The sequence below is a fragment of the Muntiacus reevesi genome, chromosome X (assembly GCF_963930625.1).
Source record: "Muntiacus reevesi chromosome X, mMunRee1.1, whole genome shotgun sequence".
In the NCBI taxonomy this organism is placed as follows: Eukaryota; Metazoa; Chordata; class Mammalia; order Artiodactyla; family Cervidae; genus Muntiacus; species Muntiacus reevesi.
Window position 1 is genome coordinate 1187519 of NC_089271.1, and position 16016 is coordinate 1203534.

Here is a 16016-nt window from a genome sequence, read left to right on the forward strand (position 1 = left end):
GGCTTAGTTGCCAAGTTGTGTCTGACTCTTTTGACCCCACAGACACTGGCCCACCAGGCTCCTCCGTCCATGGGATTCTCCAGGCAACAATACGGGGGCGGGTTGCCATGCCCTCCTCCAGGGGATCTTCCCGGCCTAAGATCAAACCCAGGTCTCCTGCATTTGCAGGCAGATTCTTTTCCTACTGAGCTATGAGGGAAGCCCATAATATGTTTACCTCCTGTTCAAAAATAACAGAGTGCAGAAAATTTAGAAAGCAGATGCCAAAACCTCCCTCAGGACATACGGACCAATCAATCCCTACGAAAGCTTTCGTGTGCCTTCTGCTATTTCCTCTCTGCCCTCTCAGGAGAGTTTCTGTAGAATATGCATTGGCTTAGGCTGTGCCTTTAGGAGTTACGAGTATTTGCAAACCGTTAAACGATCTTCTGAGAAGCTTTCAAACGGCCGCAGTTTCCAAGGAGAGATTTCCTGCAGTTCCATTGTGTGTGTGTCTGTTTCTTTTTTCCTATTCTGCTGCTGTAAAGAATACTCTTGATAGGTGGAGGTTGTCATGGAGTGAGTGAGTGTGTGTCTTTCCCAGGGTGCACATATGGAAGCGCTGATTCCAAAGGTGACCGTATTAGGAGGTGTGGTTAGATTAGGAGGCGGGGTTTCGACGAGGAGGCGGGGTTAGACCAGGAGGCGGGGTTAGGCCAGGGGGCGGGGTTAGACCAGGAGGCGGGGTTAGACCAGAAGGAGGGGGTAGACCAGGAGGCGGGGTTAGACCAGAAGGAGGGGGTATACCAGGAGGCGGGGTTAGACCAGGAGGCGGGGTTAGGCCAGGAGGCGGGGTTAGACCAGGAGGCGGGGTTAGACCAGAAGGAGGGGGTAGACCAGGAGGCGGGGTTAGACCAGAAGGAGGGGGTATACCAGGAGGCGGGGTTAGACCAGGAGGTGTGGTTAGATTAGGAGGCGGGGTTTCGACGAGGAGGCGGGGTTAGACCAGGAGGCGGGGTTAGGCCAGGGGGCGGGGTTAGACCAGGAGGCGGGGTTAGACCAGAAGGAGGGGGTAGACCAGGAGGCGGGGTTAGACCAGAAGGAGGGGGTATACCAGGAGGCGGGGTTAGACCAGGAGGCGGGGTTAGGCCAGGAGGCGGGGTTAGACCAGGAGGCGGGGTTAGACCAGAAGGAGGGGGTAGACCAGGAGGCGGGGTTAGACCAGAAGGAGGGGGTATACCAGGAGGCGGGGTTAGACCAGGAGGTGGGGTTAGGCCAGGGGGCGGGGTTAGACCAGGAGGCGGGGTTAGACCAGAAGGAGGGGTTAGACCAGGAGGCGGGGTTAGACCAGGAGGCGGGGTTAGACCAGGAGGCGGGGTTAGACCAGAAGGAGGGGGTAGACCAGGAGGCGGGGTTAGACCAGGAGGCGGGGTTAGGCCAGGAGGCGGGGTTAGGCCAGGAGGCGGGGTTAGGCCAGGAGGCGGGGTTAGACCAGGAGGCGGGGTTAGACCAGAAGGTTGGGTTTTAGGAGATTATAGGCCAGGTCCCGGAATAGGATTACTGTCCTTATAAAAGGAAGAGTGGACTTTGTGTGGATCACAGGAAACTGAAAAATTCTGAAAGAGATGGGAATACCAGATCAACTGACCTGCCTCTTGAGAAACCTGTATGCAGGTCAGGAAGCAACAGTTAGAACTGGACATAGAACAACAGACTGGTTCCAAATAGGAAAAGGAGTACGTCAAGGCTGTATATTGTCACCCTGTTTATTTAACTTATATGCAGAGTACATCATGAGAAATGCTGGGCTGGAAGAAGCACAAACTGGAATCAAGATTGCCAGGAGAAATATCAATAACCTCAGACATGCAGATGACACCACCCTTATGGCAGAAAGTGAAGAAGAACTAAAGAGCCTCTTGATAAAAGTCAAATAGGAGTGAAAAAATTGGCTTAAAGCTCAACATTCAGAAAACAAAGAATATGGCATCTGGTCCAGTCCCATCACTTCATGGGAAATAGATGGGGAAACAGTGGAAACAGTGGCTGAATTCATTTTCTTGGGCTCCAAAATCACTGCAGATGGTGACTGCAGCCATGAAATTAAAAGATGCTTACTCCTTGGGAGAAAAGTTATGACCAACCTAGACAGCATATTAAAAAGCAGAGATGTTAATTTGCCAAAAAAGGTCCACCTAGTCAAGGTTGGTTTTCCATGAGTCATGTATGGATGTGAGAGTTGGACTATAAAGAAAGCTGAGCACTGAAAAATTGATGCTTTTGAACTGTGGTGTTGGAGAAAACTCTTGAGAGTCCCTTGGACTGCAAGGAAATCCAACCAGCCCATCCTAAAGGGGATCAGTCCTGAATATTCACTGGAAAGACTGATGCTGAAGCAGAAACTCCAATACTTTGGCCACCTGATGCGAAGAGCTGCCTCATTTGAAAAGACCCTGATGCTGGGAGGGATTGGGGGCAGGAGGTGAAAGTGACGACAGAGGATGAGATGGTTGGATGGCATCACCAACTCGATGGACATGAGTTTGAGCAGACTCCAGGAGTTGGTGATGGACAGGGAGGCCTGGCGTGCTGTGGTCCATGGGGTCGCAAAGAGTCAGACACGACTGAGCGACTGAACAGAACTGAAGAGGAAGAGATAGCACAGCTGTCTCTCCAACAGGTGAGGACGCAGAGGGAAGGTGGTCACCCGCACGCCAGAAGCCGACCCCAGCAGACACAGAATCTGCCCACCGCGGGATCTCAGACTCCCAGCCTCCAGGACTGTTGGAACAAGGATCTGTTGTTTAAACTGTGTGCACACACCTGTTTTACAGTATATATATATAGGCTTCCCTGGTGGCGCTAGTGGTAAAGAACCCGCCTGCCAATGCAGGAGACAAAAGAGACTCAGGTTTCATCCCTGGGTTGCAAAGATCCCGTGGAGGAGGGCATGGCAACCCACCCCAGTATTGTTGCCTGGAGAATCTCATGGACAGAGGAGCCTGGCAGGCTATAGTCCATGGGGTCGCAAAGAATCAGACACGACTGAAGTCACTTAACACGCATACATGTACACAAAAGTCTGGCTGGGAGGGCAGATTACAAGTGGACCAAAGTCAGATGAACCAGCTGTTAAAAACTGAAGAAATAGATTAGGTCCCAGAATAAGACTGGGAGACACCGAGGGTAACAGTAAAACGTAGAATTGCCTCTTGCATCCATCAAGAATGGTCCAACCTTGGTCACGTCCTGTGGTTCAACCGGTACGCACATATCGCACCTGTTACCGGAGTAGGTTCATTTGCCTGACACCCGGCAAGCAGTCAATCCTAAAGGAAATCAACCCTGAATACTCACTGGAAGGACTGAAGCTGAAGCGCCAATACTTTGGGCAGCTGATGCAAAGAGCTGACTCAATGGAAAAAAAAAAAAAAACACTGATACTGGGAAAGATTGAGGGCGGGAGGAGAAGGGGACGACAGAGGATGAGATGGATGGCATCACTGACTCAGTGGACATGAATCGGAGCAAACTCTGGGAGAAAGTGAAGGACAGATGACCCTCACAGGCTACAGTCCATGAGGTGGCAAAGAACTGAACACAATCAGCAAAAGCAAACACTGCAATGCTGAGATATGCAGTAGAGAAAGAGCTTATTCACAAGAGCTGGACTGTAAAGAAAGCTGAGCACTGAAGAATTGATGCTTTTGAACTGTGGTGCTGGAGAAGACTCTTGAGAGTCCCTTGGACTGCAGGGAGATCCAACCAGTCCATCCTAAAGGACATCAGTCCTGAATATTCATTGGAAGGACTATTGCTGAAGCTGAAGCTTCAAGCAACACAGGTAGTGAAAGACTTGGCGACTGAATAAGAACGTTAGTTGAATGCATTGACCTGATGAGCCCCATCGCTTGCCTGTTCCCAAATGGGCTCGGTCCCACTCCTGGTCTGGCTAATGAACTTCACTCCAGTTCTGTGGTGTTTGGATACAAGGCAGGAAGACTTTTCAACTAACTTAATTTTCATTCTGGACGTTAAGGGTCTCTTGGAGCCAAAGCATCTGCGTGATGCTATGGAAATTTTTTTGTTTTGAACCAAGGAAAGCTGCACTGGGAAAAAAAAAAGAAAAAAAAAAAAGCAAAGTCATCATAATGAATCAGAGAAGTCTTCAAAACATCTCTCTGGAGAGACATAAAGAAAAAAAAAACCTCCAAGCCTGCCGTTCAGAGACCAGTGGTGCCAGGGATGATGGCTGATGATGGGGACTCAGTCTCTCAGTGGTCAAATGCACCCAGCTTCCAGAAGCTTCTAAAAAGAGAAACGTGTCAGCCATGGTGCAGTGCAGTTGTCAGAGGCTAGAGATTTGCCAGGTAGGGTCTTCCTTTTGAAGGTACTTGGGATGAAGTGGGAAGTTCCCAGGGAAGGGTCTTTGGAATTTGGCAGGAAGCACATGGCTTCTTCATTGAGAGGCTGACTTACCTCAGGGTGCCAAAAGGGCTGCAGCAGCTCCAGCATCCCTTTCATCCCTAAGAAGGGTCCCAGAAGTCCTCTTGTTTACAACTTGCCCAAGGTCCACACTGCCTATAGGCCTCAAGATTGCAGTAACTGGCAGAGTGAAAAGCCTGAAAAGTGAGAGGCAGAAAAAGATGCAGAGAGAAGTTTGCAAGGAGGTGTGGGTCTCTCTGGGTGTGGGATTCTCTTCCCAGGTGCTAGTGGTAAAGAAGCCGCCTGCCAATGCAGATGAAACAGGCCTGGGTCGGGAAGATGCCCTGGAGAAGGGAATGGCAGCCCACTCCAGGATTCTTGCCTGGAGAATCCCAAGGACAGAGAAGTCTGGCGGCTCCAGTCCCTGGGGGTGGCCAAGAGTCAGACACTAATGAAGGGACTTAGCATTCATGCATTGCAGGGCAGGGTAGGTGGGGGGCTCCCTGACTGAGCAATCATTCCACGTTAACTATTAAAAAGTTAACACTTTCACAGGCCGTTTTTCTGTTCCCTCCCCCCAGGCATGATTACATTATGTAACTGCAGTCCTGTGTGTTGGGGTTTCCCTCGGCCAAGAAAAAGAACCACCGTTCTCCCCGCCTCCGCAGTGTGTTTGTTCAGCTGTCAAGGAGCCGTGGCGTGTGTGTGTGTGTGTGTGTGTGTGTGTGTGTGGGGGGGGGTCCTGCCATCTCTCCCGCCAGGTGTGTGCCCCACCCAGGGGAGCACGTGTCTGACAGAAGTTAGCGGCAGGACATCGGGGTGTGTGTGTGTGTGTGTGTGTGTGTGTGTGTGTGCAGGGGGTGGGGTGGAATGGGAGGAGGGTTCTGAGTCATCCCGAGAGGAAAGGTGTGTGATGGGAAGGGTCTGAGCCGGGGGGGTCAGGGTGGAATGATGGAACCGTGACTAAGGGCTATTTCTCGGTCTAACCCGCTGTTCCAGGGCCCTGAAGGCAGGCAGAGAGCATTTGAAGCCCAGAGATTCACTTCCTGGGTGGTAAGGAACCTGTCAATGCAGGAGACGTGGGTTTGATCCCTGGGTCGGGAAGATTTCCCCTGGAGGAGGGCATGGCCACCCACTCCAGTCTCCTTGCCTGGAGCATCTCATGGACAGAGGAGCCTGGCGGGGCTACAGTCCACGGGGTCGCAGAGAGTCCGATAAGACTAAAGCGACTCAGCACCCAGCTGAGCCTGGGCCAGGGGCCAAAGGGCCACGCTGCAGCTGTGGCTGGCGGCTGTCCCCAGAAAGGTCACTCCCCACCCCCAACCTGGGCGCCAGCTGCCTCGAATGGGTAAGAAGAGACGGTGGCCTGCACCTCCCCATTCCTGTCTTTGGGGGGCAGACGCTTAGGGATTCCAAAGAATCTGCAAAGGAGGTTCTTGGCCAGCCTGAGAAGTAAGGATCGAGGCGTGTCCGACTCTCTGCGACCCCACAGACTGTAGCCCACCAGGCTCCTCTGTCCCTGGGACTCTCCAGGCAAGGATACCGGAGTGGGTTGCCATTTCCTGCTCCTGGGGATCTTCCCAACCCAGGGATCGAATCCACGTCTGCTGCAGCGGCAGGCGGGTTCTTTACCGCTAAGGCCACCTGGGAAACCCCAGGGGCGTCCGCCCTGCGCCCCTAAAAGCCTCACCCACGCTCTGCGCTGTGCTGGTCCAGGCTGGACTCTGGGGCCCGCGGACTGCGGCGTCCCAGGCAGAGGGGAGCACGCTTAACAGACAAGGGGAGGGGAAGAGAGTCTGTTTAGGGATTCCCAAGAAGAGAGGAGTGGAAGCGGGGCGTGGAGACGCGGCCCGAGCCGGAGAGGGTTGGGTTCCAGCCCGCGCGCCCCTCCCCGGCGGCTCGCTCCCCGGGGGCTCAGGGGTTGGGGTGGCGGCCGCGGGCGGGGAAGAGCGCAGGCGGGGGCGGGCCGAGCGCGCCGCGCCCCACCCGGGTTCCGCCCTCCTGCCTGCCCCGCCCCGGGGTGGGGCTGGGTGGGGTAGTCCTGCCCGCCGGCCGCCGCCGCCGCCGCCGCTGCAGCCCGCGCGCCCCACTCCCGGGACGCTCCCTGCGCGGCTAGGGGCGCACCATGGCGCGTCGGGCCGCCCTGGCGCTGCTGCTGTTCGGCCTGCTTGGAAGCCTGGTGTCCACCCAGGGTGAGTGAGCGCCGGCCGGTGGGAACCCCCCTACCCGACCACGACCTGGGGCGCGCGGGTCGGACTTGGCGACCCGCGTTGGGACCCTAGGAAAGGGGGGGCGGCGCGCGGATCGGACTTGGCGACCCGCGTTGGGACCCCAGGAAAGGGGGGGCGGCGCGCGGATCGGACTTGGCGACCCGCGTTGGGACCCTAGGAAAGTGGGGGGCGGCGCGCGGATCGGACTTGGCGACCCGCGTTGGGACCCCAGGAAAGGGGGGGCGGCGCGCGGATCGGACTTGGCGACCCGCGTTGGGACCCCAGGAAAGGGGGGGCGGCGCGCGGATCGGACTTGGCGACCCGCGTTGGGACCCCAGGAAAGGGGGGGCGGCGCGCAGATCGGACTTGGCGACCCGCGTTGGGACCCTAGGAAAGTGGGGGGCGGTGCGCGGATCGGACTTGGCGACCCGCGTTGGGACCCCAGGAAAGAGGGGGCGGCGCGCGGATCGGACTTGGCGACCCGCGTTGGGACGCCAGGAAAGGGGGGCGGCGAACCTTAGGGGCCGGTCCATGGGGGGGAGTTGGCATCCTTTGGGACGCACTCTGGGGGGCGCACTTGGGGAGGGTTACCTGGGGGCGGGCGGTGTCGGAGCTCACCTGCCTGGTGGGGGCGCACGATGCCGGGAGACGGGCCCGGGTGGGAGGCTTACTCTGTGTGGCTGGAGCCGGGGCGCGCGGGGCGGGACGGCGCCGGGGACCCCCGGGGCCCCCCTGCCCACGACAAGGACCCGCTGTGCCAGCCGGGGGCCGACGCCCCAAGGAGGCGGGCTCCCTCTCTCAGCTCGCTTCCTCCCCGTGCGCCTTTGGAGGCGGACCCTCTCAAAGTTTTTTTGTTGTCGTTTGTTTGCTTTCAAATCCGCAAAGTGTTCCAGTTGGAGGCACTCAATGGGCATTGGCGGCGGCCTCAGACCCCTCCGGAGACCCCACCTCCCGCCCCATCCGGGTTCCCCTTTCGTTCCCGGGCGCACCCGTGCGCCCCTGCGGCGGCCCCCGGTCCCGGCTGCGCGCGGGCCGGGCCTGGTGACGGCAGCCTCCCCGGAGCCACGCCCTACGGCCCCGGCCTAAATTTGGACTTGGCCCCGGAGCCTGAAACCCGGGAGACGGGGAGGGAGGCAGGAAAAACTCGGAGGCCTGGAAACCATCAAGCGTTTTGTGTGTGTGTGTGTGTGTGTTAGGGCCGCGGGGACTTGGTGAGCGCGCCGCTCGGGTGCAGGGCTCCTCATCCAAGAGACGCGTAATGATCAGCCATGTGGCCCAGGAGATAATTGGGGAAAAACCCTAGGAAAAAAAAAATAAATAAAATAAAGGACGCCCCGGCCGGCCACCCTCCACACCCAGCCTGCCTGTCTGTTGCCTGAGTTTTCTTTCTCCTTTTAAAATGGAAGTTGAGATCCTGGTTCCCTGTCTTCTGTGTCCTTTTAAAAGGAAAGTTACTGGGTGTGGCTTAAAAAAAAAAAAACCGGTTTCTCCAATTAACGGTCTCTTTCTCTCCTTTATATATGGTTGTTTTTTAAGGAGCCAGCGACTGGAGCTGTGTCCAGCTTTCGGGATTGGTTGGCTCGGTGGTAGTCATGTTTTAGAACCAGAATGCAGGACCCCGAGGACCTAAAAAAATGTTGATCTGGAAATTTCCAGCTCTGCGCTGCTATGAAAGTTTTACTTTTTAAGCCCTGGCTCCCGCCTGCTTGCTTGTCTTAGGGAGGGTTTGCTAATTAATGTGTGAACTTTTAAACTGTGAGCCTTTCCTGGTGGCTCAGCTGGTAAAGAATCCGCCTGCCATGCAGGAGACCCCCGTCTGGATCCCTGGGTCGGGAAGATTCCCCTGGAGAAGGGGATGGCCTCCCACTCCGGTATTCTGTCCTGGAGAATCCCATGGACGGAGGAGCCTGGTGGGCTGAAGTCCAGAGGGGTTGCAAAAGCGGCTTTCAGTTGAAAACACGTTCAAGAACTTGTGCGATTTGGGGTTTTTTTTTGGGGGGGGGGGAGGCTTTAGAAGACATTCAGCCTGATCCACGGGGACTTCTTGGAATACTTTATAGCTTGGTGGGGAGGGCCCGGATCGGGTTTCCTGTTTCTCTCTTTCCTGCCTTAAAACCTGCGTGGTTTGCTCCACCACCAAGTTCTTCACGAGAGCGTTCTGTTGTGTGTCTGTTCCTGTGTGTGAGTCCCACCTGCTCACGAGAGTTTTTCTAGCCCCCACAGGGGCTGAGTGAGCCCCCAGGGAAGCCCCGTATACGGCGGCTGCCCACCAGCCATCTCTCGTACAGATGGTAGTGTATCCCAGCTATTCTGTTAATTCATCCCACCTTCTCCTTCCCCAGGTTCTGTCCGCCTCACCCACCCTCTGCATCTGCCTCTCTATTCCTGCCCTGCAGAGAGGTGCGTCTCAACCATTTTTTTCTAGATTCTGCAAATACGGAAGTAGAGTCTTAACCCCCGGATGGCCAGCGAAGTCTTCCTCCACCAGTTCTTATGATTAATAAGGCACTGTGTGTTTATGGATCTCCAGAAGTCCTTCTGTGGATACATAACGGGTTTCCCTGGTGACTCAGATGGTAAAGAATCCGCCTGCCAATGCAGGAGAAAGGGGTTCAATCTCTGGGTGGGGACAATCCCCTGGAGGAGGGCATGGCAACCCACTCCAGAGTTCTTGCCTGGAGAATCCCGTGGACGGAGGAGCCTGGAGGGCTTCAGTCTATGGGGTCACAGAAGAGTCGGACACGACTGAGCAACTAACCCTTCATGGACTTACCTAGTGACCCAGTGGCTAAGACTCTGAGCTGCCAATACAGGAGGCATGGTTTCAATTCCTAGTCGGGGAATCATTTCCATATGCTGCAACGAAGACCCGGGGACCGAACCCGGGTCTCCTGAACTGCAGGCAAAGTCTTTACCGTCTGAGTCACTGGGGAAGCCCCAAATAGCACCTGGTGCAGCCAAATAAAAATATAAAAAAAGTAAAAGCAGCTAAGTAAATGCCACCCCCTCTGTACAGGTTGTCAAAACAGGTTCCTTTAGCCATGCCGAATATTTACCCAGCTTTGAAAAGGGCAGGGAAAGGACTTTGGCCTTGACTAGACAGACCTCTGTTGGAAAAGTAATGTCTCTGCTTTTCAATATGCTGTCTAGGTTGGTCATAGCTTTTCTTCCAAGGAGCAAGTGTCTTTTAATTTCATGGCTGCAGTCACCGTCTGCCGTGATTTTGGAGCCCAAGAAAATGAAGTCCGTCACTGTTTCCATTTTCACCCAGCTATTTGCTATGAAGGGTTGGGGCCGGATGACATGACTGCATGTATAATCATAATGAAAAGGGAGAGGGAAGAGAAGTCTACACCTGTTTCCAACAGAGCGTTTGTGGATTCTTTTTTTTTTTTTAATTTATTTTTGGCTGCACTGGGGCTCTGTTAGACTTCCCTGGTGACTTAGCAGTAAAGAATCCCGCTGCCAATGCAAGAGACGCGAGAGTCGTGGGTTTGATCCCTGGGTCGGGAAGATCCCCTGGAGGAGGGCCTGGCGACCCACTCCAGTCTTCTTGCCTGGAGAATCCCAGGGACAGAGGAGCCTGCTGGGCCGCAGTCCACAGGGTCGCAAAGAGTCAGACAGGACTGAGCACGCACGCAGAGGGTCTGGCTCTCGTTGTGGCGAGTGTGGGTGACTCTGCAGTCGCAGAGCATGGGGTCTGGGCGCGGAGCTTCAGTCACTGCAGCTCCCGGACCCTGGAGTCCAGGCTTGGTAGCTGTAGCGCCTGGACTTGGTTGCTCTGATGCGTTTGGGACCTTCCCGGACCGGGGATCAAACCTGCGTTCTGCATTGGCAGGCGGGTTCTTAACCACTGGACCACCGGGGAAGTCCCAGTCCTAATTTATAATCACCCTTACAACCGTATGGGACAAGGACACACATCACACACCCTTCTACCACACTCAACAGTTGTGAGTATTTTCTTATGTTCGTGTCCTCCTGGGAGAACGGCCTGCTTGTGTGGGACACGCGGTTAGTGTGTTGTGTCTGACTCTCTGCGACCCCATGGACCGCAGCACGCCAGGCCTCCCTGTCCATCACCAGCTCCCGGAATTTGCTCAGACTCATGGCCGTCGAGTCGGTGATGCCATCCAGCCATCTCATCCTCTGTCGTCCCCTTCTCCTCCTGCCTTCAATCTTTCCCAGCATCAGGGTCTTTTCCAATGAGGCAACTCTTCGCATGAGGTGGCCAAAGTATTGGAGTTTCAGCTTCAGCATCAGCTCTTCCAGTGAACACCCAGGACTGATTTCCTTTAGGATGGACTGGTTGGATCTCCTTGCAGTCCAAGGGACTCTCAAGGGTCTTCTCCAACACCACCATTCAAAAGCATCAATTCTATGCTCAGCTTTCTTTATAGTCCAACTCTCTCATCCATACATGACTGCTGAGAAAACCCTAGCCTTGACTAGATGGACCTTTGTTGACAAAGTAATGTCTCTGGTTTTTAATATGCTGTCTAGGTTGGTCATAGCTTTTCTCACAAGAAGCAAGTGTCTTTTAATTTCATGGCTGCAGTCACCGTCTGCCGTGATTTTGGAGCCCCCCCAAAAATAAAGTCTGACACCGTTTCCATTTTTCCCCATCTATTTGCCATGAAGGGTTGGGACCAGTTGACATGGCTGCACATTTAATCATAATGAAAAGTTTGAAAGGTTGCAAGAATCACCAAAATATGACACAGACAGGAAGTGAGCCCATGTTCTAGTGAAAACGGAGCCTGTAAATCTGGTGGCGTTGGATCGGGGTTGCCACCAACCTTTGGTTTGTAAAAAAATAAAAACCTGTAAAGCAAAAGACAGGAAAACCAGGTCTGCCCGTGGCTTTCACAGCTCCAGTTGTATCTGTTCACGTAAGGAAACGGCAGTTCCTTTTCTTGTTTTTTTTTTTTTTTTGATTTCCTGTTCGTACGCTTTACCGAGTTCTTATAGCAGTTTTGGGAGGTGGCTTATGGGTGTGTTAGTTTCAGCTTTGTCTCCGAATGACTCGGCGCCGGCCACCATTCGGCTAGCTCAGATTATTTTTTAAAAAACTCCCGTAAACAGGAGACCAGAGACTTCCTTCCTTTTTTTTTCTTTAATTCCCCAGTGTTTCGCCATGGGGTGGGGGGTGGGGGGCTCGAGACCTCCGACGTGCTGTGAATTTAGTGCATTCAAAGAAGGAAATCATCAGACAGGTCAGGGGAGCAGACGCCAGCTTGCTTCTGCCCACGCTTTGCTAAGTAAGCGCCGGTGTGATTTCGGTGCTGATTCCTGCCTCTGGGTGGGCCTGGCTTGGTAGTGAAACCTCTTTGTTCCTGAGGGTCGCAGGTTGGGGACTTTGACATGCCTTTGCAAGTCTGAAGCCTCTTTTCCCTTCGCTCTGCCTTCTGCCTGTGAAAGTTTTTGATAGAATCTCTTTATTTTTGCAGAAGAGCCAGTCAGGACGTAAGTGACTTTTCAAACAGCCGAGTAATGACTCCTTAGGGTGTTTTTGAGAAAAAAAAAAAAAAAAAGAAAAGGATAACGTTTTTAAAAAAAATGTTTTTAATTGATTGATGATTGCTTTACAATATTGGCTTGATTTCTGTCATACACCAACATGAATTATCCATCAATTCAGTTCAGTTCAGTTCAGTCGCTCAGTCGTATCCGACTCTTTGCGACCCCGTGGACTGCAGCACGCCAGGCCTCCCCATCCATCACCAACTCCCAGAGTTTACTCAAACCCATGTCCATCGAGTCGGTGATGCCATCCAACCATCTCATCCTCTGTCGTCCCTATAAGCGTACATATGTCTGGGATTCCCCAGGTGGTGCTAGTGGTTAAAAAAAAAGAAAACCCGCCTGCCAGATGTTAAGAGACAAGGGTTCCATCCCTGGGTGGGGAAGATCCCCTGGAGGAGGGCATGGCAACCCACTCCAGCATCCTAGCCTGGAGAATCCCATGGACAGGGGAGCCTGGCGGGCTACAGTCCATGGGGTCGCAAAGAGCCAGACACGACTGAGCGTGCACACACATAAGTATGTTCCCTGCGTACTGAAGCCCACCTCCATGTTCATCTAGCAGCTAATCTTTCAGCAGAAACTCTGCAGGCCAGAAGGGAATGGCAGGATATCTTTAAAGTACTGAAAGGAAAAAAAAAAGTAATCTACAACCAAGATTACCCGACAAGGATCTCATTCAACGTTGATAGGGAAGTCAAAAGGTTTACAGATAAGCAAGCGTTGAAGACAGTTTAACACCAGCAAACCAGCTTTCCAGCAAATACTAAAGGCCTTTCCGTAGGGCAGTACCCACAGGAGGAAGAAAAGACCTACAGAAAAACCCAGCCCAAAGCGATGAAGAAGACGCCAGGAGGAACAGACATATGTCCATCACTGCTTTTTAAGTGTCTGCCGAGAGTTAGGGTGAATTCCCGTTTGTTCACCGCCCTTCCGTGAGCATGCGGCTAAAGTCAAGAGGGCTGCATTCCAGAGCTTGGAAGGCATTAGTCATCCCCAGACCGCGTAGCCAGAACACTGTGACCACTTCTTTTTCTCAGCGTCCCCGCCCTTCTCCCACTCGCCACCCGCAACCCCCCCACCCCCCACCAGCCTTGTCTGATTGCGCTCTGCCCCGTTTGCAAACCGCCCAGAAGCTTCACAGTGGTGTGACCGCAGGGATGCGGTGGACCACGCGCATTAGGGTTAGACAGACAGCAGGCAGACGATGCTGCCTCTGGGGCGGGCGTGGAGGCGTGTAGATTTCTCTCTGCAGGGCGAGATTTCACATGTTGCCCGTCACCATCTGCTGTTGGCGGGGTATCTTGTCTTAGGAAAGGGCAGGAGGTCCGTGCTCCATGGAGGATTAAGATGCCCTCATCTTGGGCATGGGATGAAGCCTTGCCGGACAAAGGAAGCCAGGGAGATTGAATTCTTCAGTGCTTGAACGAGGAGTCACAGCGCGTAGGAAGAAGAAAAAGGGCCTGGGTGGGTGTGAGAGCAGGCAGGGAGTCGTGGGGCGTGAGGTCCCAGGGATGGGGTGTTCCCTGACCCATGAGGGCGGTCCTCCCCCCTGCCTCTGTGCTGAGGACTGACTTCAGGACCGCTGGCCAGGTTGGGGCTTCCCTGCTGGCTCAGCTGGTAAAGAATCCGCCTGCAATGCAGGAGACGCGGGTTTGGTCCCTGGGTCGGGAAGATTCCCCTGGAGAAGGGAATGGCAACCCACTCCAGTATTCTTGCCTGGAGAATCCCTGTTGGCAGAGGAGCCTGGCGGGCTACAGTCCACGGGGTCGCAAAAAATCAGACACGACTGAAGTGATCTAGCACAGCATGCAGGGCCTGGCTGGACTGAGGCAGCCCTTGGTAGATGGGATTGATGATTGATGGATGGATGATGGGTTATAGATTTATAGATGATGGACAGGATACAGGCATAGCTAGAGACATGATAGATAATAGATAAGGCAAATAGATGTCATGATTACACAGTTAGATGGATGGATGAATATAGATGGATAGATCTTGAAGTTTTCTAGTAGTCATGTATGGATGTGAGAGCTGGACCATAAAGAAGGCTGAGCGCTGGAGAATGGATGCTTGTGAGCTGTGGTGTTGGAGAAGACTCTCGAGAGTCCCTCGAGCTGCAAGGAGATCCCACCAGTCCATCCTAAAGGAAATCAGTCCTGAATGTTCATTGGAAGGACTTGATGCTGAAGCTAAAGCTCCAGTACTTTGGTCATGTGATGCGAAGAGCTGACTCATTGGAAAAGATTCTGATGCTGGGACAGATTGAAGGCAGGAGGAGAAGGGGACGACAGAGGATGAGATGGCTGGATGGCATCACCGACTCAATGGACTTGAGTTTGAGTAAACTCCGGGAGTTGGTGATGGACAGGGAAGCCTGGCGTGCTGCAGTCCATGGGGTCACAGAGAGTTGGACCCAAATACTGAGCAACTGAACTGAACTGAACTGAGATCTTGAAAGTGAAAGTCGCTCAGTCATGTCCACCTCTTTGCGACTCCCATGGACTATACAATCCAAGGAAGTCTCCAGGCCAGAATCCTGGAGCGGGTAGCCTTTTCTTTCTGCGGGGTATAGATCTTAGATGAATGATCACGGATAAATGGTACATAAATTATAGATAAGGTGAATAGACCGGCTAGACTGCTTATAATCTTATCACCAGAATGTGAGTTATCATCTCTGCATTCCTGAAAAATGAGGGACTCAGGCCTGGGGAGGAAGGCGCGTGTCGGCCGGGGTGTGGACTACGCACTCTGTCTGGCTGCAGGAAAGCGGCTTTCCTATCCGCCTCTGCCGAGGCTGATGCTGGCCTCCCCCGAGATCCCACCCCGCCCCCCCAAAACCTCTCTCCAGCTTACGCTTCCCCTCTGTAACCGCTGATGGATCTAATCCATTGTAATTGCGCCCGCAGCGTCCACACCGTGTTGGAAGAGGGCTGAGCTGGAGAAGGGCTCTCTGAGAGGGGTCCCCCGGACAGTTGGGAGATGCCGCCGTGGATGTGGTTCGGTGCCCCGTATCCACGGGGCGACTGATCATTGCTGTGACTTGCTGTTCGGGGTCTCCACGTCCTCCCCTTGGGGTGTGTCAGCTGTCACCCTGGCGGGACTCCGGGGAAATGGGAAGCCTGGGCACCCGCGGGCTCAGTGGTTGTCAGGGGCACAGACTCGTGGATTCTGCGGCAGGTGAAGCCCCAGACGGTCCCCCCCACAAGGAGCCCAGCGCCCAGCCCTTGGGGACGCCCAGGGTGTCGGGAGGATGGGATGACGGAAGGAAGGAAGACCAGCTGGCCATGGGGCGGGGAGGATGCTGAGTGATGAATCATGGCCCCCCGTCCCCTCCGGGGCCCGCCTCGCCCGGTCTGAGTCACGGGGTGCCCCCCGCCCCCGCCTCCAGCACATCCGGAGTCTTGAGGGGGCAGCGCCTGCAAACCTCAGATGCGCTGCAGGCTTCCGGGCTGGGTCCTGCCAAGCTCTGCAGCGGGCGAACCGCCTTGAATGTTTCTGCCCCGGGCACTCAGCTTCTGGCCGAGTGGACAGTCCGTCCCGCCTCCAGGATCGCCGGGGCGGGGCTAGGGAGGGTCTGTGTGTGGGCCTCCCTCCACCCGCGCCGGGGTGGGTGGCACTCGGGAACTGTCAGCCTCTGGAAGTCGGGGTGGGGAGACAGGAGAGCAGCCTCTTGGGAGATCGGGGGCCGGGTCGGTATGGAGAACCCGCCCAAGTGATGGTGGAGGACTGTCAAGGCTGGGCATAGCACTTGTTCAGTACGTATTCACACGAACACACACGCATAGCACTTGTTCAGTATGTATTCTCACACACACACGCACGCATATGCACGTGTGAGTGCGTACCTCCAACACACACATGCACTGGGGT

At 54.5% G+C, this 16016-nt stretch overlaps 1 protein-coding gene and 1 long non-coding RNA gene across 3 annotated transcripts in view; one reads left to right on the plus strand and one right to left on the minus strand.

The window, feature by feature from the left end:
• Nucleotides 1-1392: 1392 nt before the first annotated feature.
• On the minus strand, nucleotides 1393-7622 carry LOC136153254 (uncharacterized). The gene is made up of 3 exons (XR_010660375.1): nucleotides 7233-7622; nucleotides 4459-4601; nucleotides 1393-4287 (listed from the first exon to the last, which is right to left on the minus strand). It is a non-coding gene; the product is annotated as an uncharacterized lncRNA (long non-coding RNA).
• Nucleotides 6439-16016, plus strand: part of CD99 (CD99 molecule (Xg blood group)) — a 29358-nt gene continuing 19780 nt past the window's right edge. For both annotated transcript variants that reach the window (XM_065914891.1, XM_065914892.1), the window contains exon 1: nucleotides 6439-6596. In XM_065914891.1, coding sequence (XP_065770963.1) covers nucleotides 6530-6596 — 67 coding nt within the window. In that variant the 5' untranslated portion in view covers nucleotides 6439-6529. The remainder of the gene's footprint in view (nucleotides 6597-16016) is intronic.